Below are 23,797 nucleotides of genomic sequence, written 5' to 3'. Positions count from 1 at the left end.
CCCCTCTCGTGGACTTTCTTGCTTGGACTGGCTTTGAACTGTGATCCTCAGATCTTAGCCTCCTGAGTAGCTGGGGTTACAGGCGTGAGCTAGAAAGTGGATATGCTATTTAAAACACACACACACACACACACACACACACACACACACACACACACACACACACACACACACACACACACACACACACACACACACACTAAGCAATGTGAGATTTTCTCTTGGCCCTGGCCAAGACGTGGCTGGGAGCACAGGGATGAAGTGGGGGCAGGGAGGGAAGGGAAATTCTGGAGAAGTTCTTATCTTATTGGGGTCAGGGTGGAAGGAAAGTTATATAATGTATACTTGTCTCTGGGCTGGGTTCTGGGTACAGAGCTGCTTATACCCTTTGACTTCTTGAGTGATGGGGTGAAAGGGATATCTTTTTTTTTTTCTTACTTTTTCTTTCTTTTTTTGTCGGTCGTGGGGCTTGATTGAACTCTGGGCCTGGGCGCTGTCCCTCAGCTCTTCAGCTCAAGGCCAGTGCTCTACCACTTGAGCCACAGCGCCACTCCTTATTTCCTGGTGGTTAATTGGAGACAAGAGTCTTACAAACTTTCCTGCCGGGGATGGTTTTGAACTGCAATCCTTAGATCTCAGCCTCCTGGGAAGGTGGCTCAATGGTAGAGTGCTTGCCTTGCATGCAGGAGACCCTGGGTTCAATTCCTCAGCACCACATAAGCAGAAAAAGCCAGAAGTAGGGCTGTGGTTCAAGTGGTAGAGCGCTAGTCTTGAGCTGAAGAACTGAGGGACAGCGCCCAGGCCCAGAGTTCAGGCCCCACACCAAGAAAGAAAGATGGAAAGACAGAAGGAAAGAAGGAAAGAAGGAAGGACAGTCATTTCCTTCTTAGGAAGTCACCTGAGCAGGGAGCAGAGAGAATGGAACTTTGGAGGAGGGGAGGGAAGATGGAGGAGGTATCCCTCCATTAACGGAGCAAGGATCTGTGCAGAAGGAAATGGGAATGATTTCCCCCGGCCTGGGAACTAAGACTCTAGGAAAGGGTGAAAAAACAAAAAAAGAGAAAGGGTTCATTTGGCTCCATAAACATCCCAATGACCTGGAGACAAAGAATACCATAAATAAAGCGATTCAAATGGCAGGCTGGAAAAATATTTGCAAGACAAATAATGGTAACCAAGCTTCCTTGAGGGCTCAAGGCTCCTTCTTTTCTCCCTCAGCTCCCCCCAGAAGCCCTGCTGCCTAAACAGCGAGAAGCTCAGTGGGCAACTTGCTTTCCAGATCCACAAGTTGCTGAGTGAGAGTCAAGCTGTGACTGCCCCAGCGCCTGGTTCTTCCGAGCCCCTTGGATGAAAGCCCGAAGCCAAATGGACAGCACATGAAGACGCTGTGTAAACCGACCTGACCGGCCACCAACAGAGAAACGGACTCGAAACGGACTCTGCCTATAAACAGACTATTGACACAGGACCAACACCAAATTGGGGGGAGGGGGGGAGATGAGTGAATGAGGAGCAACTCAAATTCAACAGTAGTAAGGAAAATGCAAGTAAAAGCAGCAACATGTGGCTCTCCTACCCATCAGGCTGACCCCAACTCAAACCCAGGAAGGGTGTCCATCGCTGGCAGGAATATGGAGGAAAGGGAATTGTTCCACGGGTGACCCTTTGCAGCCACTTGGGAAAGCAATCTGGCAACGTCTGTTCAAGCTGAAACCAAAGATACTCTTTGACCTGCTAAAAGCTCTCCTGGGAATCTGTCCCAAAGATAGAAAAACACCAATAATTAAGAACGTGTATTTATTGGAATACTGGGGTGTGTGGTGTGTGTGTATGTGTGTGCATGAGTGTTACAGAAAAACAATCACAGGGTGCATGCCCATGGGAAAGAAATGATTGACTAAATCCCTCTGTGGAATATTATGTAGCTGTGAAAAGGAGTTAGCACCTCTGATTTGCAATGTTTCCAGAGTGTTGTAGTGCAGAAGACACAAGGCAGGTGATGTGAAAAGTGGAGCTATGGCTCCACTCCAGAGAGCTAGCCTCAAGCGGATAACGCTCAGGTGAATTTGATTGAAGTACATTATATGCATGTATAGAAAAACCACTCCATTTCTTGATGCTCATTTAAAAAAAAAAGTGAGTTAAAGAGACTGTTGTACATCATAGTGGCTAGTTAACAAGCAGATCAACAATCAGGTGAGCGGATCGGCCCTGTTCTTGCCACACACAGACACAAGGCCCATATATTCCCAAATATCACGACTTGATATATACAACTCGATCTGTCAGTTACAATTCCAAGTAGAAAAAGCTCACTGAGGCGTTTGGACAATATTCACAGTTCAACTCCAACTCTTCTGATGTCTTTCCAACATGTTCGCAAAGAAGTCTCTATGTTTGGGGTTGTTTCTTTGGTGCTGGTTCTGGGGCTTGAACCCAGGGCCTGGGCACTGTCCCTGAGCTTCTTTTGCTCAAGGCTAGAGCTCTACCACTTGAGCCCTAGTGCCACTCTGGCTTTTTCCGTGTATGTGGTATTGAGGAATCAAACCAAGGGCTTCATGCATGCTAGGCAAGCACGCTACCACTGAGCCACATTCCCAGCTCTGTCCCTGAGTTCTAACTGCTTAAGGCTAGCGTTCTCCCATTTGAGCCACAGCTCCATTTCTGGGTTTTTGGATGTGAATTGGGAGATAAGACTCTCACAGACCTTCTTGCCCAGGTTGGCTTGGAATGGAGATCCTCAGATCTCAGCCTCCTGAGAGCCACTAGTGCTTGGCTATTGCAGTAGTCTTTGAAAGATCTAAAGACGTGGGCCCTGTTTCTCTGTGACTCTGTGATCCCAAGGAGGAGCCTCCTCTCTCCTCCCTGAGAATGTGGGGGAACTGGATGGGGCTCCACCTTGCCACACCCCTCAGCAGGGAAGAGAGGCCCCTGTGTCTCCTGCCCAAGCCACCTCCTGCCCTTGGTCGCCTGGAGGCCACGAACTTGTGAACTGCATTAAATGCTACTGACCTGCTCACTTTAAAATGGCAGGTTTAGCCAGGGGCCCGTGGCTCACGCCTGTCATCCTAGCTACTCAGGAGGCTGAGGTTTGAGGGTCACCATTCCAAGCCAGCTGGGGTAGGAAAGTCCCTATGTGACTCTTATCTCCAATAAACCACTCAGAAACCTGAAATGCTGCTGTGGATCAAGTGGTAGAGTGCTTGCCTTGAGCACAAAGAGGCTCAGGGACAGCACCCAGGCCCGAGTCCAAGCCCCACACCCCACAAAGATAAATAAATGGCAGATTTATAGGAAGTTCATAGTCATTAAAAAGATGTGTGGAAATTGTTGCAAAGGTGTAATGTCTGGTGCAGCTGAGCTTTTTGTGTCATGAGGTGGTAAGCTCAGAGCCGGTCTGCACCCTGATGGACAGTAAGATCAGGGTCGTGGACGGCACTGGCCTGTTTGGAGAGCTATCCCCACGGGCACTGATTATGCAAAAGCACACATGCTTAGAGCCATTTGCTCCTATCTAGTTTCTATTACATGAAGCCCAAAGCACCCTTTATTTATGAGACAGACACCAAGTTCAGAAACAGCAAGGTGAGGCGTTACAGTTTTTTTTTTTTTTTTCTTGTCGGTCATGGGGCTTGAACTCAGAGCCTGGGTGCTGTCCCTGAACTCTTTTGTGCTCTACCACTTTGAACCACAGCACCACTTCTGGTTTTCTGGTGGTTAACTGGCGATAAGAGCACCACAGACTTTCTTGCCCAGGCTGGCTATGAACTGTGATCCTCAGATCTCAGCCTCTTGAATAGTTAGAGGACAGGTGTGAGCCACGAGCACCCGGCAGGTGGTATAGTTTTGCCCAGGTGGGAACCAGAATCCCAGGACAAATGGTAACCATTTGTGCACAGCTGTGTCTCTCACTGGATACCAGACAACAGGATGGATTACTATAGCTTAAGGGTGTGGAGGGAAGAGAATCTTTTCAGCTTGTAGCTATGTAACTAGTGATGAACTCTCAGCAGCCAGCCAGGCACTAGAGGCTCCTGCCAGTAATCCCTGGTCTTTGGGGGGCTGAGAGTAGGAGGACCAGAGTTTGAGGCCAGCCCAGACGGTAAAGTTTGTGAGATTCCTTCTCAAGCCATAGCCAGGTGCAATGGCGTAAATGCCTGTCATTCTAAGGATCAAAGTTCTAGTCCAGCCTAATCCGAAAAGTCCACAAGACCCCAACTCGATATAGTAAAGCAGGACAGGGTAGTATATGTGTATAATCCCCACATGTTTAAGAGCCTGGAATGGTTAGACCATGCACCAGATGACTGGCTGCCTGCCTGGGAAGGAGCTGAACCAATCTGAAAAAACAACCAGCAAAAAACAGTGCTGGGGGCGTGGCTCGGCAGTCCATCACCTGCCTAGCAAGTGCCAGACTGAGTTCAAACCCAACTACTGCTAAAAACAAAACACAACAAAAAAGTAAAAATCTGCACAGCATGCAATTCTCAGAGGCCGGGAAGGGTTGTGTGAGATTCCCTAACCCACATCCCACACCCGACCTCTCTAACCAGCCTGGCTTGGTGTTTCCGAAAACAGGATGGACCAGCTCTTGGGGCAATGTTGGATAATTGCGGGGTTGTGGGTCCCGAGCACTGCAGGGGAGGTGGAGTTCCGGGGCGGTTCCTTTCCAAAGTCAGGTTGACTTCCATACCGTGGCTGGCACTCAGCTTTCTTGCTCAAGGCGAGCACTCTGCCACTTGAGCCTCAGTGCCACTTCCAGCTTTTTCAGAGTAGTTTATTGGAGACAAGAATCTCAGCCTCCTGAGTAGCTAAGATTATAGGTGTGAGCCACTGGCACCCGGCCTGGTTATCAATTTATTTTTATTTTATTTTATTTATTTATTTTTTTGACCGATCGTGGGGCCTGAACCCTGGGCCTGGGCGCTGTCCCTCAACTCTTCAGCTCAAGGCTAGCGCTCTACCACTTGAGCCACAGCGCCACTTCCGGCTTTTTCCTTTTTGCTTATGTGGTGCTGAGGAATCAAACCCAGGGCCTCATGCATGCAAGGCAAGCGCTCTACCACTGAGCCACCTTCCCAGCCCCTGTTTTTTGTTTTTTAATGGAACCTAGAGAACTCCTCTGCCTGGGTTGGCTTCAGATTGTCATCCTTCATTCTCAGCCTCTTGCCCCTCAGCGAGGTTACAGACATGCCACCAGGAGTGGGTTTTTTTCTTGTGTTTTGCTTCTTTTAATTTTAGCATACTTACTGGATGTTTTGGAAACAGTGTACATTCCAGATGACAATTTGAGTCATTAATAAGCAAATCACCTCTTCTTTCTTTTCTCCGCCCCCCCTCAAATCTCTCTTTTCCTGTTTCCCCTTTGCCTTTTTTGGGCTGGGATCACGGAAGGGCGACGGCACCCAGGGCCTGGTGTCTGCATGCGAGACAAATGCTTCAGCGCTGAGCCGCGCGCGCCCCCCAGCCCGCAGCTGGACTTTTCTGCCTCACTAGCCTTTGACTGGGAGGCAGCAGAGAGTAAATCAACAGTTCCTTCTCTACATCCTTTCCCTCACACTTGAGTGGCTCTGGAACTTTCCAGCAGGGCTCTGTAGAAGGCCCCTGCCACTGCACCTGGGAAGGCTTGCGAGCTGGGGAGGCCTGGGCGCCGCCCGGGCGGGGCTCTGCGCTGCCAGTCTTGCTGCGCCCTCGGATGCTTCATTCTTGGCTCTTAGACCAAGTCATTGTGTAATGTGCAAACGACGAAAATAACCGACTGGAGTCATCTGTAGGGGAAAAAAAGAAGACACAAACCTGTTTCACAGCTGACTGATGAGAGAGAGAAACAGCGCTAGGCTTTGTGGATGGGGTCAGGGATTCCCACACAGGCCGCCGGAGAGCACCACACGCACCACACAGAGGATCTCCAGTAGGGAGGGGAGCTGCGGCCGTCCCGGCCTTCCCTCTGGGGTCTGTGTCCTCCTCCACCCCTGAGCTAGGAATTGAATTCAGAAAGAGGTGATTTGTTTATTAATGGCCTTTCCAGAACAGTTCCAGAGTGTGCTGAAAGGGGAAGGAGCAGAACACAGATGCTGCTGGCTCCCAGAGTGTGCGCACCAGGGGGAGCGGCTGTGTTAGACCTGAACCCCAGCCAGCGCCCGGCCGGGAGCCGCGCAGGAAGCAGAAATTGCGCACTTGGTCAGGAGTTGGAGTCAGCCCGCCCGGCCCACAGACATGTGATTAATGTCGGTCCTGTGTGTAAGCCAGCGTTCCCCACCCCGGGACCCCAGCTTCCCTCGGCCCCTAGCCCGGTCTGGACCACCAGCCACAAACTCCTTCATCCTCTCTGAACAGTGGTCTTGGTCCACTGCTGCAACACCACCCCGTGAGCCAGTCCTCCGTCTCGCTTGATGCCCTGGACTGCGATTCTCGGGTTCAGGCTTCCCCTCCTAGCTAGGATGAGGGGATGCACAACTCCCCCAGTATTGTACTTCTCCGGGAAGCCAGATCTCAGCCTCCTGAGTAGCTAGGATTACAGGTGTGAGCCACCGGCGCCCAGCTTAGCCACTTTTCTTTTCCTTTCTTTTTTGTGGTGCTTGCTAGGTTTCTCATGAGGGCTGGGATGACACACATATCATAGTATGCCCAGATTCTTTGCACTGACATGGTGTCTCACAGACTTTTCTGCCTGGAACAGCGATCCTCTTGGTCTAAGCCTGCTACATAGCCATGATTATCGGTGCTCACCTCAGAATTATGTGGCAGACTTATGAATGGTATTAAAATGTAATTTGTGGCTACTTAAGAGTCACTAAAAAAGCTGGGCGCTGGTGGCTCACATCTGTAATCCTAGCTACTCAGGAGGCTGAGATCTGAGGATCATGGTTCAAAGCCAGCCCGGGCAGGAAAGTCTGTGAGACTTTTTTTTTTTTTTGGGTCCAGTCGTGGGGCCTGAACTCGGCCTGGGCGCTGTCCCTCAGCTCTTCAGCTCAAGGCTAGCACTCTACCACTTGAGCCACAGCGCCACTTCCGGCTTTTTTCTTATGTGGTGCTGAGGAATCGAACCCAGGGCCTCAGGCATGCAAGGCAAGCACTCTACCACTGAGCCACCTTCCCAGCCCGTCCGTGAGACTCTTATCTCCAATAAACCACTAGAAAACTGGAAGTGGCGCTGTGGCTCAAGTGGTAGAGCGCTCACCTTGAGCTGAAGAGTGCAGGGACAGCACCCAGGCCGAGTTCAAGCCCCACAACCGACCAAAAAAAAAAAAAAATCACTAAAAAAGAGAAGACACAGTAGCACATGCATTGCTGTCATGAGAATGACACGTTGTTAGATACCCTGGCATCACATGATCAAAACATCAACTACTCCAGGGCACACGGCATTATGGAGTAAGAAAGAGAGGAAAGAAATTTTGTACATCGTCACTTCTGCTTTTGAGGTCTGAAATCCAGTAGGGGTTATGAGTAATGTATCCTTTCAAGACTTGAAAAAAATGATCAAATCTATATAAAGAACACAAGAAAAAAAACAGGTTGGCAATAATCTTGGTTTCGAAGTAATATTATTTCCTTCCTAGTCATTACATAATCTCTTTGACCACAAACAATATCCTCACCCTTTGCACATGTATGTGTGTGTGCCAATATGGAATTTGAACTCAGGGCCTGCACACTGTCCCTTAGCTTTTTTATTCAAGGCTACTGCTCTACCACTTGAGCCATTGCTCCACTTGTTTTTTTTAGTGGTTAACTGGAATGAGTCTCACAGGCTTTGCTACCTGAGCTGGCTTTGAATTGCAATCTTTAGATCTCAGCCTCTTGAGTAGCTAGGATGACAGGTGTGAGCCACCAGCGCCAGACTGTGACCTTGCCTCTTGGCAGATTCCTGAATCCTTGGAACAGCTTTGGTGACAGGAGGGCCTTTTGTTGTAAACAAAGCATCTTTCTCCGAGCCCTTGGACAGATGCTGGTCTTGACTCAAAGATAGTTTATTAAAAACTATGAAGTAGCTGGGTGCCAGAGTCTCACATATGTAATCCTAGCTAATCAAGGTTGAGATCTGGAGGACTGAGGTTCAAAGCTAGCCTGGATAGAGAAGTTTTCTAGACTCCATCTTCAAAATAATCAGCAAAAGGCTGGGCTGGGGGTGTGGCTCAAGTGGTAGAGTGCTAGCCCGGGGCAGCTTGAGGCCCTGAGTTCCAGCCCTAGTACTGGTGAGTGGCTAGAGAGGGGAAGAGACAAAAAACAAAACCAACAAAACAAAACAAAACAAAACAACCCCCCCCCCCCCCAGCAACTATTCAAGTGAAGCTTTGGTTTGGTTCAGTGGATGTTTGGAATGCTGGAGGTCTTGGTGGGGGTCTATCCCTAAGGCCTGTGTGTGTGTGTGTGTGTGTGTAAACACACACACTGCAAAGCCAGGTCCCAAGAGAGTTGTGTCTCACCAGGTTAGGACCCCCCCCCCCCCGCGCACCCCCCCACTGCCCCATCAATCTGCTCCAAGCAAGGGAATGAACACCCAGCTGCTTCCTGCTGAGCAATGATGCCAGATGTCCTTGAGTCTTGAAAATCAGACACAGAGCCTTGCCCTCCTCAGACATTGCTCATTTCCTCCCTTTCTTCCTCTGTGTCACAGGTTGTGTTCAGGTGATCATGAGATACCCAAGGATGAATCTCACCATGAACATGAGTAATTAACATGCTCTCATTTCTTTCTTTTTTTTGGGGGGGGGTGGGGACAGTCCTGGGGTTTGAACTCAGAGCCCGGGGAACTGTCCCTGAGCTTCTTTCTGCTCAAGGCTAGCACTCTACCACTTGAGCCACAGCACCACTTCTGCCTTTTTCTAAGTATGTGGTGCTGAGGAATCGAACCCAGGGCTTCATGCATGCAAGGCCAGCACTCTACCACTAAGCCATCTTCCTGGCCCCCCATGCTCATTTCATAAATACTTCTATGAGTCCTGGCTCTCTCCTAAGGTAAGGAAAGAACATCACAGATGGGCTCCACGGGTGCAAACGGTAGTGGTGGTCAGGGGAGAAGTGTATAGATAACGCTGGAGGCACAGGAGTGAAAGGTAAGGGGGAGGTGGGCGCGTACCATGTGCACCTCCAATGCCACACTCTGAGTGGGTTGAAAGTAAAAACCCAGGGGCTGGGAAGGTAGCTCAGTGGTAGTGCTTGCCTTGCATGCCTGAGGCCCTGGGTTCGATTCCTCAGCACCACATAAGCAAAAAGAAAAAAGCTGGAAGTGGTGCTGTGGCTCAAGTGGTAGAGCGCTAGCCTTGAGCTGAAGAGCTGAGGGACAGCGCCCAGGCCCAGAGTTCAGGCCCCACGACCAGACCAAAAAAAAAAAAGAAAAAGAAAATAAAAACCCAAGTTGTTCTTTTTTCAGTGCTGCATTGAAACCAGGGTCCCACGTTAGGCAAACGCTGCACCATGGTGTGTTCTTTTCTTTCTCTTTAGGTCCGAGACCAGGACTTGAACTCAGTACCTCTGCTTTCACTTATTGGTTAGTGCTCTATCAACGGAACCATGCCTCCAAAAGCTGGTTATTTTTCTTTTCTTTTCCTGGTTGGTTGTGGGGCTTGGCCTCAGGCCCTGGGCACTGTCCTGGAGCTTTTCACTCAAACCTCAGCACTCTATTTGGAGCCACAGCACTACTTGCAGCTTTCTGAGTAGTTTATTGGAGATAAGAGACTCAGGGACTTTCATGCTCTGTTTGGCTTTGAAGCATGATCCTCAGATCTCAGCCTCCTGAGTAGCTAGTATCTCGGGTGTGAGCCAGGCTTAACTCAGGGTTAATAAGTTTGGCCCTTCAGAGGGCCTGGTTTTCTGCAGCTCATCTGGTTTCTAATCTGAACAGAGCTGTCCGTATTTCTCAGCAGCTGGGGTTTTATACAAAGGGGTCACCATTGAAAGGTTAGGCCAATGTCAAGACTGGGGCTTATTTCTAGGACTATAAACAGGAAGCCAGGTGCTAGTGGTTTATGATTGTAATCCTAGCTACTCAGGATGCTGAGATCTGAGGATCACGGTTCAAAGCCAGCCCGGGGAAGGAAAGTCCATAAGTCTCATCTCCATTCAATTACCAAAAAGAGCCAGAAGTGGAGCTGTGGCTCAAGTGGAGCAAATGAAGCTCAGGGACAGCGCTCAGGCTGGGAGTTCAAGCTCCAAGACTGGGATATATATAATGTAAATAGGAGACTATAGAGGAGTGGCATAATCCAAATAACCACCACACAGTAAAAGTGAAACCAATACAATGAGAATCCTCTTGGCTGCGTGTATGTTTGAACTTAAAGACACTTCGCTGGTCCACTGAAAGCCAACTCTTGGCCCTGTCAAAATCTGAGTGTGCCCGAGGAAGCCGGCCTGCGGACTGAGTGTGCACAAGGAAGTTGGCCTGCGGATTGGCACTCGCCTTCTTTGGACTCCACTTGAGTCAGCCAAGCCGGGGGACTCTTCTCCATCTGCTATGGTGTACTGCCACCACGTGACCTTTTTTGGTTCTTGCACACTGGCTGCAAGAAAATGAGATTCCACTGGTGATCTCAGCCTGCCCTGGCTCTCCTAAGGCTCAATCACACGGCGAAGAGACCAACACAAATGCACAGTGAGGTAGCATGCTCTTTATGCTTATCAGATTAGCCACGTGTTTTTAAGGTGAAACTGCTTAGGGCCGGGAAGAGTCAGCGAAGCCTTTCCTCTCACAGGTAGGAGTGGGCATGGGTGAGAACACACACACACACACACACACACACACACACACACACACTCACACACTCTCTCTCTCTCTCTCTCTCTCTCTCTCTCTCTCTCTCTCTCTGGCTATTCAAATCGCAGAGGAGCTGACTTCAGAGGCTCTGCCCACGCTAAGCAGTGTGCTTCATCCTCATAGAGGGTATGGTGGTTTGTTTTTTTTTTAATTTTTTATTTCTTTGGTCAGTCGTGGGGCTTGGACTCTGTCCCTGAGCTCTTCAGCTCAAGGTGAGTGCTCTACCACTTGAGCCACAGTGCCACTTCTGGTTTTCTGGTGTTTTTTAAAATTTTTTATTGAAAAGTCTCACGGACTTTCCTGCCCCGGCTGGCTTTGAACCACAACTTTCAGATCTCAGCCTCTTGAGTAGCTAGGATTACAGACGTGAGTCCCTGGTGCCCAGCTTTTTTTTTTTTTTTTCCTCTCCCAGTCCTGGGGCTTGAACTCTGGGCTTGGGCACTGGCCTTAAGCTCCTTCTCCTCAAGGTTAGCACTCTACCCTAGAGCCACAATGCCGCTTCTTTTTCTGTGATTAATTGGCAATAAGGGTCTCACAGACTTTCCTGCCCCAGCTGGCTTCAAACAGAATCAACATGATCCTTAGATCTCAGCCTCCTGAGTAGCTAGGATTATAGGTGTAAGCAACGATGCCGGCTGGAAGGGTATGTTTTATTTTCACGTGAGTGAGAAAATCAGCTCAGGGTGATTAAGCAATTCAGTCTTGCTCCTAAATCTCTACAGAGGCAGATTTGCAAGCAAAGTTGCCTGGATCAAGCCCGAGACCTTTTTGTACAATCAATGACATAAAACGCAACCATGGAGAATAATAGCAGGGAAAAGGATGCGAAGTCAGCAACAGCCTAGGAAGTGGGTGCTGACTTTATAAAAAAGTGATACAAGCCGGGCGCTGGTGGCTCACGCCTGTAATCCTAGCTACTCAGGAGGCTGAGATCTGAGGATCGAGGTTCAAAGCCAGCCCGGGCAGGAGAGACCGTGAGACTCCTATCTCCAATAAACCACCAGAAAACCGGAAGTGGCACTGTAGCTCAAGTGGTAGAGCGCTCGCCTTGAGCTGAAGAGCTGAGGGACAGTGCCCAGGCCCAGAGTTCAAGCCCCACGACTGACAAAAAAAAAAAAAAAAAAAAAAGTGATACATAGAAACAAAAAGCAATCTGTGCCTAAGGGATTAGGCTGGTCCTGTGCATTTGCATGTTTCCATACATTTTTCACATCTTTTTCTTGCAACTTTGTTTAAAAAGTATGGCTACAGGGGATGGGAAGGTGGCTCAGTGGTAGAGCGCTTTCCTTGCATGCCTGAGGCCCTGGGTTTGATTCCTCAGCACCACATAAGCAAAAAAAAAAAAAAAAGAAAAGAAAAAGTATGGCTACAGCCAGATACTGGTGGCATAAGCCAGTAATCCTAGCTACTCAGGAAGCTGAGATCTGAGAATCAAGGTTCAAAGCCAACTCAGGCAGGAAAGTCTGAGAGACTCTAACTACCAAGAAGATGGACATGGTAGAACATGAGCTTTGAGCACAAAAGCTCAGGGACAGTGTCCAGTCCCTCATTTTAAGCCCTAGGTCTGGCACCAAAGAAAGAAAACGGAAGTATGTCAGTTAGTGTGCCATGGCACACACCTGTATAAAAAAGTGATACAAGCCGGGTGCTAGTGGCTCACGCCTGTAATCCTAGCTACTCAGGAGGCTGAGATCTGAGGATCGAGGTTCAAAGCCAGCCCGGGCAGAGAGACCGTGAGACTCCTATCTCCAATAAACCACCAGAAAGCCGGAAGTGGCTGAGGTGGGAAGATTACATTTGAGTCCAGACAGGGCAGTCAGATTTGGCCACTGAAACTCGTAATTAAAACAAATAAAAAAGGCTGGAAGTGGTGCCGTGGCTCAAGTGGCAGGGTGCTAGCTCTGAACACAGGCTCAGGGACAGTGCCCAGGCCCTGCAGTCAAGCCCTAGGACTAGCAAAAAAAAAAAAAGTTGTTTTTTCATTCTTACTATAAACTATGGAAACTGTATGAAGTGTAAAACATTTTTTTCTCACAAATCAAGTGTGTTCCTAGTCCTAAAGTTTGAACTCAGGGCCTTGTGCTTGTTCAGTGCAGGTGCTCTACTACTGAACCACACCTCCTGACTCTTGTTAGTTTTTTTTTCTTTATTTTTGTAGGTGGGGATCTTGCTTTATGCTTCCTTGCTCCACTGGGGATGACAGATGGGAGCCACTGTACCTAGCCACTGGCTAGAGATGGAGTCTCTCAAACTCCTGTGTGTCCAGGCTGGAGCTTCACCTCCTACACAGCGGGGGTCCCTGGCACCACCACGCCCAGCACACATGAGTTCCTCTGTAACCTTCCCGAGAACTTCACCCACTATTAGTTTTTCAGGAGCTTTACTGACATTACAATTTACATACCATCAAGCTGTGTAGCTGTGTAGCTGGGTAAATTCCTCTTGGAGGCTGGAGGAGAGCCGCTGTGTTTGGCCAGGCTGCTTCTGCCCTGGCCCTGTGTCAGATGGAGGACCTGCACTCTGCCGTGGGGCTCTGCCCTCCAGTGCTCATGTGGCTGGTTCCCTGAGCCCCGAGTCTGGGACATTCAAGGTAGGAAGAGACACCAAGAAGCTGGCCGCTGTGTCCCATGGGCCCCGCGGCCTCTCACAGGCTTCTTTAGTTCTCTAGCATTCAGTCTCCCCAGGTGCGAGGTTTACTTTCACTTAGCAAGAGGAGCAGCACAAAGTATGTATACCCTGGTGCTCAGAAGCACAAGTGTTGCCTTATTATTCCTCTTCTTCCAGATGAAACACACAACATAAAATGAGCTTCTTGGGACACGGTCTCCCTGTGGCCAACTTACTATTCTGCCTCAACTTGTGGGGATTACAGGTATGCTCTTGCATACTGGTGGTGAACTTTTCCTGCCTAGCCTGTCAGGGTGGTTTGTAGCTTTCTGTCAGGCCACTGACTGATAAAAATAATACAAATACAAATATTGATTCAGAACACACCTAAGAAGATTGGCAAACTTAGTTTTTATGAGGGGGGAGAATGGACTGTTTTTACATTTTGTTTACTTCATATGTGGTGTAAGAATTAGCGGCTAAAAATCATACAAAGGACTGGGAATGAAAATATTTACTAATTCAGGATAAAGTTATTTGCTGGGCAGTTATGCTAAAATTGAACATTTTGGCTAGTTCTGTATAATATATCACAAACAGCTGAGACATATCAGATGCACAACTGAAAACTGAATCAAGTTTTTAAACTTAGTTTACAGTTTTAATAAGTTAATATGTTTCAGTAAGTTCTCAAACTTATTAAATTTTTTAAACAGTAGCAAAACTCACACTTTCCTTCTTTTGAAAGTGCTTTGATGGTTTATCAGGATCCATTAAGAAACATCTAAATGGAAAGAAACACAGAAATACATTTTATGTGTTAGTTTTTAAAAACAGAAAAACGCCAGATAAACTACAGAACATCAGACTTAACTAGTCACAAAATCTACATAAAAATTATTTTGTAGTTTAGACACATAGGACAAGAGAGAAATATAGAATTTTTTTTTTTTTGATTGGTAATGGGGATTGAACTCTGGGCCTGGGCGCTGTCCCTCAGCTCTTCAGCTCAAGGCTAGCGCTCTACCACTTGAGCCACAGCACTACTTCCGGCTTTTTTCTTTTTGCTTATGTGGTGCTGAGGAATCGAACCTAGGGCCTCATGCATGCAAGGCAAGAACTCTACCACTGAGCCACCTTCCCAGCCTTGATGTGTATTTTTGTACATATGTAAAAACACATTGATGGCCCAGGATACTAGAAAAGGCAGAGTTGAACCTTAGTGGTAATCAGCTGACTTTACCTCCAGGACTTCACAGGGGGTCCCAGCTACAGGCACAGGTTTCCCACGTTGTTTTGAATATTCTGTGATCAAGGCCACTGCTTCGTCTAAGCTAAGGAACCATAAAGGAAAAGTGTTATGAGGACACTCTTGGGGGTGATCAACGTTTGTCCTCTTGATTATGGGGACAAGCCTCACAGGTGCATGCTGAGGCCTACATGAATGTATACTTTGAGGATGTGGAGCTTACTATACGTATCAAATAATACTCAAACAATACGCATCCATAAATGACAGTAGGCAATGATGGCAATGATTCTCTACAAAAATAAGCAGAGAAAAATGCACGGGAGGAGAGGGCTATCTCTGAATGACCAGCACAGCAGAGCGGATGCAGGGATCGACTCAAGAAGCACCACTTTCCTTCCTGAGCATCGGCCCAATTCTTCCTTACCCCCTTTACCTTTCATTTCTGCCCCCCCCATGCCAATAAGCTTATTGTTGCTGATTCTGCAGGTGCAGAAAGAATCAACAGCAAGATTAGTAAAAGCTACACCCTACAATAAAGCCTCCATGCTCTGAGCAAACATTGGAGGAATAAATGTGTAATTTTGGAGTTTGAGGCAGGATTGTCAGACACCTTTTTTTTGGGGGGTGAGGGGGGATAGCTGGTCCTAGGGCTTGCATTAGACCTGGACAATGTCCCTGAGTGTTTCCTCTCAAGGCTAGTGTTCTGCCTCTTGAGCCACAGCTCAACTTCCAGCTTTCAGTGGTTAATTGGAGATAAGAATTTGACAGACTTTCCTATGTCAACTGGCTTTGAACTGTAATACTCAGTCTCCTGATTAGCTAGGATTACAGGTGTGAGCCACCTGCACCTTGTTGTTAGACACCTATTTGGACGATTTAGGCGGCATGTCAAATGATCTGATGTCAGGTTCACGTTCCAAGGGTTTGGATTGCAGGGCAATAAACAGTAATGGGATAGCTCCACAACGGAACTTTCACTTACAACCACACAGCTCTACCCTTGTCTGATAGCTTTTTCCAAAATAAGAACACAATTTACAGAAACTGAACAGTAAGTTGGCCCATACGCACTATATTAACTTACCTTACGTCATTTGCCAAATAGTTGACTAGTTCAGTGATGTTGTTGTTGGTATTTACTGCATGCAACTTCAACACTTGAAAGTATTTTGTCTTTGCCAAAGTCCCAAACTCCTTCTTATTTATGATAGTATTCAGAATCAGACTTCTAATCTAGAGAGTGACAAGTTAAATTAAAAACTGTTAAATTCCAAGTCTTATTTGATACTGAAAATTCCTCATAAGCAGAAGCTGAGTTGTCATTCCATCGGAACCAGCTTCCTTCCTGTGGGGCAAGAAGAGAGGCTCTGCAACCCACGGTGGAGCACAGAAAACAAACAACGCTATTGCTAAGCACTTGGGGGCTTCGTCTGTCATAACATTATCTGTTAAGTCTATAAATATTCCACTGAGTATGGCAGTAAAGAAGACAGCCTTAGGGGCTGGGAAGGTGGCTCAGTGGTAGAGCGCTTGCCTTGCATGCAAGAGGCCCTGGGTTCGATTCCGCAGTACCACATAAGCAGGGGGGAAAAAAGCCAGAAGTGGCACTGTGGCTCAAGTGCTAGAGTGCTAGCCTTGAGCTGAAGAGCTGAGAGACAGCGCTCAGGTCTAGGGTTCAGGCCCACGGCCGGACCCCCCCCCCCCCAAAAAAAAAAAAAAAAAAAAAAAGAAGACAGCCTTAAAAACAACAAAACTGAGGATTTTTATTTTATTTTTGTCCGTCATGGGGCCTGAACTCTGGGCCTGGGCGCTGTCCCTCAGCTCTTCAGCTCAAGGCTAGCACTCTACCACTTGAGCCAATGCGCCACTTCCAGCCTTTTCTGCTTATGTAGTGCTGAGAAATCAAACCCAGGGCCTCATGCATGCAAGGCAAGCACTCTACCAATGAGCCACCTTCCCAGCACCCAGGATTTTTATTTTTAAAAATTTTGTCAGTTGTGGGACTTGAACTCAGGACCTGACTACTGGCTCTGAGCTTTTGTGCTCAAGGATAATTAATGCTCTACCACAGCTTCACTTCTGGTTTTTATGTGGTTAATTGGAGATAAGAGTCTCACAGCCTTTCCTGCCTGGGTTGGCTTTGAACCGCATACCTTAGATCCCAGCTTCTTGAGTAGCTAGGATTATAAGTATGAACCATCAGCGCCTGGAACTACTGAGGTTTTTTATATATAGCACATATATATATATAATCTTAATTTTATTTTGGCGAAAGTGATTACCTTCTAGAATTGACAGTTTCTAGTATAAGGAGGTGCAATTGCCTCTTACTTGTTGGGAAAATCCTGCTAAATGGCCAGTGTTCATCTGCTCTTCTAATTGCTGCAAAATGATTGGAGGATTGCACGAGTCCAGAAAATTCTAAGAAAAAAAAAAATCAAAGCATAATTTAAAAAAGTATCTACTACTAATTTCTGTCAAGTCTGAAAGCTTAGCATTTTAAAGTCAGAAATATTTTAAAGAATTTTCTAATATAAGCCGGGCACTGGTAGCTCAGACTTGTAATCCTAGCTACTCATGAGGCTGAGATCTGAGGATTGCGGTTCAAAGCCAGCCCGGGCAGGAAAGTCCGTGTGACACTTATCTCCAATAAACCACTCGAAAACCGAAAGTGGTGCTATGGCTTAAGTGGTAGAGTGCTCCCCTTGAGCTGAAGAGCTGAGGGACAGCGCCCAGGCCCAGAGTTCAAACCCCATGACCGACTGACCAAAAAAAAAAAAAAGAACTTTCTAATATAGAATAAAAACCACTTTTACCTTTAAAAAATTACTGAGCAATTGGGGCTGGGAAGGTGGCTCAATGGTAGAGTGCTTGCCTTGCATGCATGAGGCCCTGGGTTCGATTCCTCAGCACCACATAAGCAGAAAAAGCCAGAAGTGGCACTGTGGTTCAAGTAGTAGAGTGCTAGCCTTGAGCTGAAGAGCTGAAGGACAGAGCCCAGGCCCAGAGTTCAGGTCCCACGGCCGGCAAAAAAATAAAAAATAAAAAAAATTACTGAGCAAGGGGGAAACACAGGTATTTTATACTACTTATTCAAAAAGTTAAGAACTGTTTAGGAGATATTTTGCTGCTATAAGTGCCAAAAGGAATTTACTTAAGTCCTAAAACATTCAAAAGCAACAAGGGATAAGTACATGAATAATCAAAAAGGAAAAAAAACATGTCAAAGACAAGTACAGATGGCTTTGAAAAGGCAATTAATAGACCATAAAAACACATATGTTCATTTACACAGCTCTCTACCTACGCCTTATCTACCTGTGGAGGAAATAATAGTAAAATATTTCAAACTGCTGTGCTCTGTTTGTGCTTATATTTTTAAGAAAAGTGAGTTATTTTTAAGAGGTTTAGTATTTTTTTGGTCAGTTATGGGGCTTGAACTCTGGGCCTGGGTACTATCCCTGAGCTCTTCAGCTCAAGAAAAGTACTCTACCTTTTAAGCTACAGTACCACTTCTGGTTTTCTGGTGGTTTATTGAAGATAGTCTCACGCACTTTCCTGCCCAAGCTGGTTTTGAACTGTGATCCTCAGATCCCAGCCTCCTGAGTAGCTAGGATGACAGGTGTGAGCCACCAGCACCCGGCTAGGTTTAGCTATTTTTTTTTTTTTTTTTTTTGTCGGTCGTGGGGCTTGAACTCTGGGCTTGGGCGCTGTCCCTCAGCTCTTCAGCACAAGGTGAGCACTCTACCACTTGAGCTACAGCGCCACTTCCGGTTTTCTGGTGGTTTATTGGAGATAGGCGTCTCAAGGTCTCTCCTGCCCGGGCTGGCTTTGAACCTCGATCCTCAGATCTCAGCCTCCTGAGTAGCTAGGATTACAGGCGTGAGCCACCAGCGCCCAGCAGGTTTAGCTATTTTTAATAGTGTTGTCCCCAAAATTCTTTTATTACTCAACTCCCACACATAAAAGCTCCCCCTCTCTCCTATCTCTCATTTGGCAAAGTACTTTGCTAAAGCCTCCTTGGAGCTTTTCCCATCTTGTCCAGTTCCTCACCAACCTCTCCTTAGACTCAGCTCCACGCAGGGGAGTGATGTACAGCTCAGGAAAGTTAACATTCATGGCACCTCCCTCCTGTCTGATCAGGCCCACAGGCTTGGCTGTTCCAGCTAAAGTACTACTGCCATTATCACCTCACTTCTTCCAAGGAAATCAGTTGTTCTCCCTGATGAAGAATAAAAGGCCAGCCTGCAATCCTAACTATTTAGGAAGCTGAGATCCGAGGATCCTGATTCAAAGCCAGCCTGTATCAAAAAGTCTGTGAGGCTCTTAGCTCTAATAGATTACCAAAAAAACCAGAAGTAGAGCTGTGGCTCAAGTGGTAGAGTGCTAACCTTGAGCAAACGAAGCTAAGGGACAGACCCGGTTCCTGAGTTCAACTCTCTGGACCAGTAAAAGGAAAAAAAAAAAAAAAAAGGTCCAACCCCGCTTTAAGACATCTGCCAGCTGGATCTCAATGGATCTTTCTGTCTTACCTCCCTCTAAACCCTCCATCTTGCTCATGCTTTATAGGGCTGGTCAGAAGAAAACAGGACCTGATGTGAAGCACAAGCAATCCAAGTCCTTTCATTCCCTTAGCAGTCCCGGAGGAATGGCGTCCCATTACCTTAATTTGCTGGTGTCTTTTCTCTGAGTGGGGCATGAGCATGAGACAAGCCAATGCAAAGGCCGGGAGCTCTAACTGGACATACTGCCGGGCGACTCCCATCATGTCTAGATCATCTGAGACAGGACATCTTCGAGAGAGGAGGTCACTAGTTAATGATCTATTGTATGTTACGGCTCCAGACTTCCAATAATTTCAAACCCCCAAGTGCTGGTATAGGATACATGCTTATACTGTCTAACTCTAGACCTTGATGGCATCTGTGAGAGAAAGCAGCTCTGCCCACAGGAACAGGGCTGCGGGTCCCAGCTTGACTGTGTCTGAGTGTCTACAGATGCATAGACTTCTAGTACTAAGGTCTGAATTCAATTCCGAAAATGCTTAGTGAACATCAACTTGCTAGGAAATGGGAAATACATGGGCTGTAGCCATCCTGAAATATGAATTTTATTATAAAAACAAGTCTTGTTTAACTTCCCAACAAAAAGGAATCACAGCCGTCCTCCATTGACCCCAGGCGCTATACTCAAGACCCTTGGTAAATGCCTGAACAAACCCTACACATACTATGGTTTTCCTCTACACAAACAAACCTACTTATGCTAAAGCCCAGCTCTTTGACAGCATCACACCAGAGAGGCTAAGAGTGGCTAGCGGGTATGCCAGTCGTATACATAGCACGGACAGGCTGTCATTCATGGTGGAAGGCATGAGATTTTATAACTTTACCCACAATGGTGCTCAATTTAAAATGAATCAATTGTTTAAGAAAATTTGCATTAATATTTTCAGACTGTAGTTGACAGCAGGTAATGGAAACCACAAAAGGAAAACCACTGGAGGAAGGATAAGAAGGATGGGGAAGAGGAACGAGCAAGAGGGACAGAGGGTTGGGGGAGGAGGGTTAGGAGGTTGGGAAGGGTTATAGGTAGGAAGGGGCCACTGTGCTCAGAGATGCTGGCCAGAAATAATTTTAGAAGCAACAGCTCTCACTTCGTTGGCAAGAGAATGAATGTTTACTTACTCTAGGACAGCGACCAGACTCTCACAACAGTCTACTAACTGATCGGGTCTTAAAGGACAAGAGGCTGCAAAGAAAAAGCAATAATGACACACAGGCACTCAGGTACCAACCAGCACCGCCAGTTTTTCAGGACAGGAAGTACCTGAGAGGAGAGGGATGTGGATGACGTGCTGCCAGGCCTTGCTGAAGTAGGGGACCTGAGGAGACAGCACATCACGGACTTAAGTCTGGGTGCTTTGAACTCTCTTCACTTCGTAGTCATAGAACTACACATAGAAAGCTTGGGCTACACATTCTAGGACCAAAGTCTTAAGTCTGCTCCCTCCCTGTTTGAGATGATGATATTCCTATACAGTCCTAATTTATCAAAATAGGAATAAAGGATCTATTTCTATATAATATAGTGATTATGAGGCACATAACTTGGGAAATTAGCAAAGATGAATAGGACATGGTATTTGGCTTTAATGACCAAGGAGCTGACCACTCAGTCCAGTGTGCCTGGCAGTCATAAGGCCAGCAAGTACAAAGGTTAAGTTTAAAGACTTAAAAAACAAACTACATACCTGCCATAATGAATGCATACCGGAGATGGCTTTTAAAACTTTCTTTAGATAAGAAATCTGTAAAAATAAATAAATTTAAGAAATCCTGAAGACCACCAAAAGTGGAATGTTTCAACATGAAATACTAGAACACACACACACACACACACACACACACACACACACACACACACACACACACACACACACACACACACACACACACACACACGTATGTGTGTGTACTGAGGGTCACCCTCTCTTTTTAACTCAAATCTGGCTAGCGTTCTACCACTTGAGGCACAGCTCCATTTCCAGAATTTTGCTAGTTAAGTAGAGGTTAAGAGTCCCGGGGAATCTGCATGCCAATTGAGACCCTCAGGTGCCAGCCTCAGGAGAAGCTAGGATTATAGACATGAATCACTGGCATCAGGCAAAATGCTAGCTTTTCAAGGTTTGAAAAGGAATATCTGTAGAAATTCAACTTGCATGACATTTGGCAGAGAAGTTCCCTTATGAGTCCTTGAGTATTAAAACAAAACAAAAAGCCAAGAAACTTTCCAAGTGTTGCCAGTGCACTGCTGGCATCTGAGTTTGCATAAGTGCCAATGTGAAAGGTATGCTAAGGCTGCGCACAGCTTCCTCAAACCCGTGTCTTACCATGTTGAAGCCGAGAAGCTTCTGCAAGAGTCCATTCCAAAGCTGCAGGTCATAGATTTTGTATTCTAAGCAAAGCTCTGCTACCAACTTCACCACCTGAAGCCAAAAACCCAGTCAAACAAACAAACACACCAAAGAAAGACAAAAAGACCAAAAACAAAAACAAAACAAAACAAAAGAAACAAGTTATGTTTGCTTTAAGACACTAAATCCAACCACCTCTGGGAAAGGTCACGTAGTTTAATAGGAAATATACTTATAATCTACAAATGTCTATTAATTCATTTCAATAAAGGCTTGAACCCAGGGCTTCGCACTCTCTTGACTTTTTCACTTAAGGTTGCCGTTCCTAACACTTGAGCTACATGTACAGTTCTGGCTTTTTGATGGCCACCTGGAGATAAGAGTCTTAAAGTTTTGTCTCTCCAAGCTGGCTTCTAACTTTGATCCTCAGATCTCAGCCCCTTGTGTAGCTAGGATTATAGGTATGAGCTACCTGTGCCTGGCTAATTCTTCTATTGGAGAATATTTTGCCTGTTGGCCTCATAGTGGCTCCAATGCCTCAAAGCCTAAGTTCCCATAGCAGCTAGAGGGGACACTCCCCTTTATAGGGGCCAGGCTCTGTGTGCACAAGGACAGCCCTTCTCTTTCTTGCTTGTAGCAATGATTTCAACCCAGGAGCTTTAGAGAAGAAAGGAGAACATTCCATATTGCCTCATCCATTGATCCCCTAGACAGGAAAAGGAGCAAAGAGCTCAGGGCAGTGGACCTGCATGGGGACAAAGGGTCTATCTTTCAGGCACGTGAGGGTGAGTGAAAACAGGAACATGTGCAAAGGTGGGAGGCCCATACCTCTACCCGTGTCATTCTTCCTACCTGTGGCTCGTGGCTGTGGTTTTTCCACAGGCCCTTAATCATTCCTTCTTTAGGGCTGTTGCAAAATAATTCATATGTGATGGGGATGTTCAGTGTCTCAAATGATGCCAGGAATGTTATACATTTCAAATAGGATCTGGAACATAGAGGCATTGATAAGATTTATTCTTTGTAGGCCACATTTACAGTAAAAATAAAAGGGTGCCTCAAGAAGATGAGGCCAGTTTGTTGGGAAACGTCCATTTCATTTCCTAAATGTAGTCACAGAATATCAGATAAAATTAGTTTGAGCAAAAAGAAACCATCTAGTTTTCTAAATGTTGCTAAGAAACAATGGGGACACATGTTCTCAAAGACCTATCTCCCTTTTGTCAAAATGTCCAGAATAGAGAAGGTGATAAAACTTACACAGCTATGTGGAGGCTGTGTAATGAATTAGAGGCCTTTGAGATCACAGTTCCAGGGGCTGGAGCCAGGGCTCAGGTGTAGAGCATAAGCCATTGAGTGCAAGCACTAGATCAAGAGTTTGAGTCCTGGTCTTGGGCAAACAAAACAAAACAAAAACATAGTCCCCCCCCCCCCCCCCGCCAAAAAAAAGAGAGCTACCTATTTAATAAAACAATGAATAAAATACTACTTACTTGACTTCTTCAACAGGTTTTTTGAAGAGAGATTCTACAGTTTCCTTATCAGCCAGATATAGGAGACACTGAAGAGCTCGTTTTTTGTGAGAAAAAGTTAGCTGGCGTATGCCCAATGTCTGTAAATCCAAAAAGACTTGGAGAGTTGAGTTGCACATCTACATGTTGTAGTTAGGTAAATAAGGTTCAATTTAGGTAAATATCACCTTTTTTTTGGGGGGGGGCTAGCACTAGGCTTTGAACTCAGGGCCTTAGCCTTATTACCACTTGAGCCATGGCCCCATCCCTTTTTTCCTTTTGTTACTTTTCAAATAAGGTTTCACCTTTTGCCCTCACTGGTCTGGACTGCGATCCTCTTACATTTCCTGTGTAGGTGGGATTATAGGTGTGTACCTGGAGAAAATCTATAGTCCCAGCTATGCAGAAGGCATAGTAGGAGGATCATAGTCCCAGACCGGCTCAGGTAAAACAACAACAGAAAAGAAACCATAGCAAAAAGAGTAGGGCATAGCCCAAGTGCTATAGAGCTTGCTTGACAGCCTGGGGTCAGTCCCCAGTACCAAGCGGGGAAAACACATTTTGATACTTCAATATGTGAAAGCCCGAAGGCCAAAGAGGTTATGTGTGACACAAAAGTTCATGCCGGAAGCCGTGTTATGCAGGCACAAGGCCAAGGTGGAGACTTCTTGGGACCAGATTGTTTGGTCCCCTGGGGTCAGGAACATTGACTAATTAGGGAGCTAGTTGCCCAGAGCCATCAATGGTGCATT

The 23,797-nt window shown here is 46.5% G+C and overlaps 1 protein-coding gene across 3 annotated transcripts in view; it reads right to left on the bottom strand.

Moving 5' to 3' along the window:
* Window positions 1–10,437: 10,437 nt before the first annotated feature.
* Kntc1 (kinetochore associated 1) overlaps window positions 10,438–23,797 on the bottom strand; it is a 79,571-nt gene continuing 66,211 nt past the window's right edge. For 2 of the 3 annotated variants that reach the window (XM_070024797.1, XM_070024796.1), the window contains exons 54-64: window positions 23,028–23,146; window positions 22,387–22,522; window positions 21,511–21,606; window positions 20,872–20,928; window positions 20,448–20,502; window positions 20,306–20,369; window positions 19,282–19,411; window positions 16,950–17,039; window positions 15,703–15,851; window positions 14,610–14,700; window positions 13,795–14,150 (exon numbers count right to left, since the gene is read on the bottom strand). In XM_070024797.1, the coding sequence (XP_069880898.1) occupies window positions 14,130–14,150; window positions 14,610–14,700; window positions 15,703–15,851; window positions 16,950–17,039; window positions 19,282–19,411; window positions 20,306–20,369; window positions 20,448–20,502; window positions 20,872–20,928; window positions 21,511–21,606; window positions 22,387–22,522; window positions 23,028–23,146 (1,008 nt within the window). In that variant the 3' untranslated portion in view covers window positions 13,795–14,129. Of the gene's footprint in view, window positions 10,506–13,794; window positions 14,151–14,609; window positions 14,701–15,702; window positions 15,852–16,949; window positions 17,040–19,281; window positions 19,412–20,305; window positions 20,370–20,447; window positions 20,503–20,871; window positions 20,929–21,510; window positions 21,607–22,386; window positions 22,523–23,027; window positions 23,147–23,797 lie in introns of those variants that run through there. The other variant, XM_070024798.1, reaches the window with a different exon arrangement.

The sequence above is a fragment of the Dipodomys merriami genome, unplaced genomic scaffold (assembly GCF_024711535.1).
Source record: "Dipodomys merriami isolate MVZ:Mamm:240054 unplaced genomic scaffold, mDipMer1.0.p SCAF_163, whole genome shotgun sequence".
Lineage (NCBI taxonomy): Eukaryota > Metazoa > Chordata > Mammalia > Rodentia > Heteromyidae > Dipodomys > Dipodomys merriami.
Note: the sequence above shows the minus strand (reverse complement) of the source record. Positions and strands in the feature narration are given on the sequence as shown.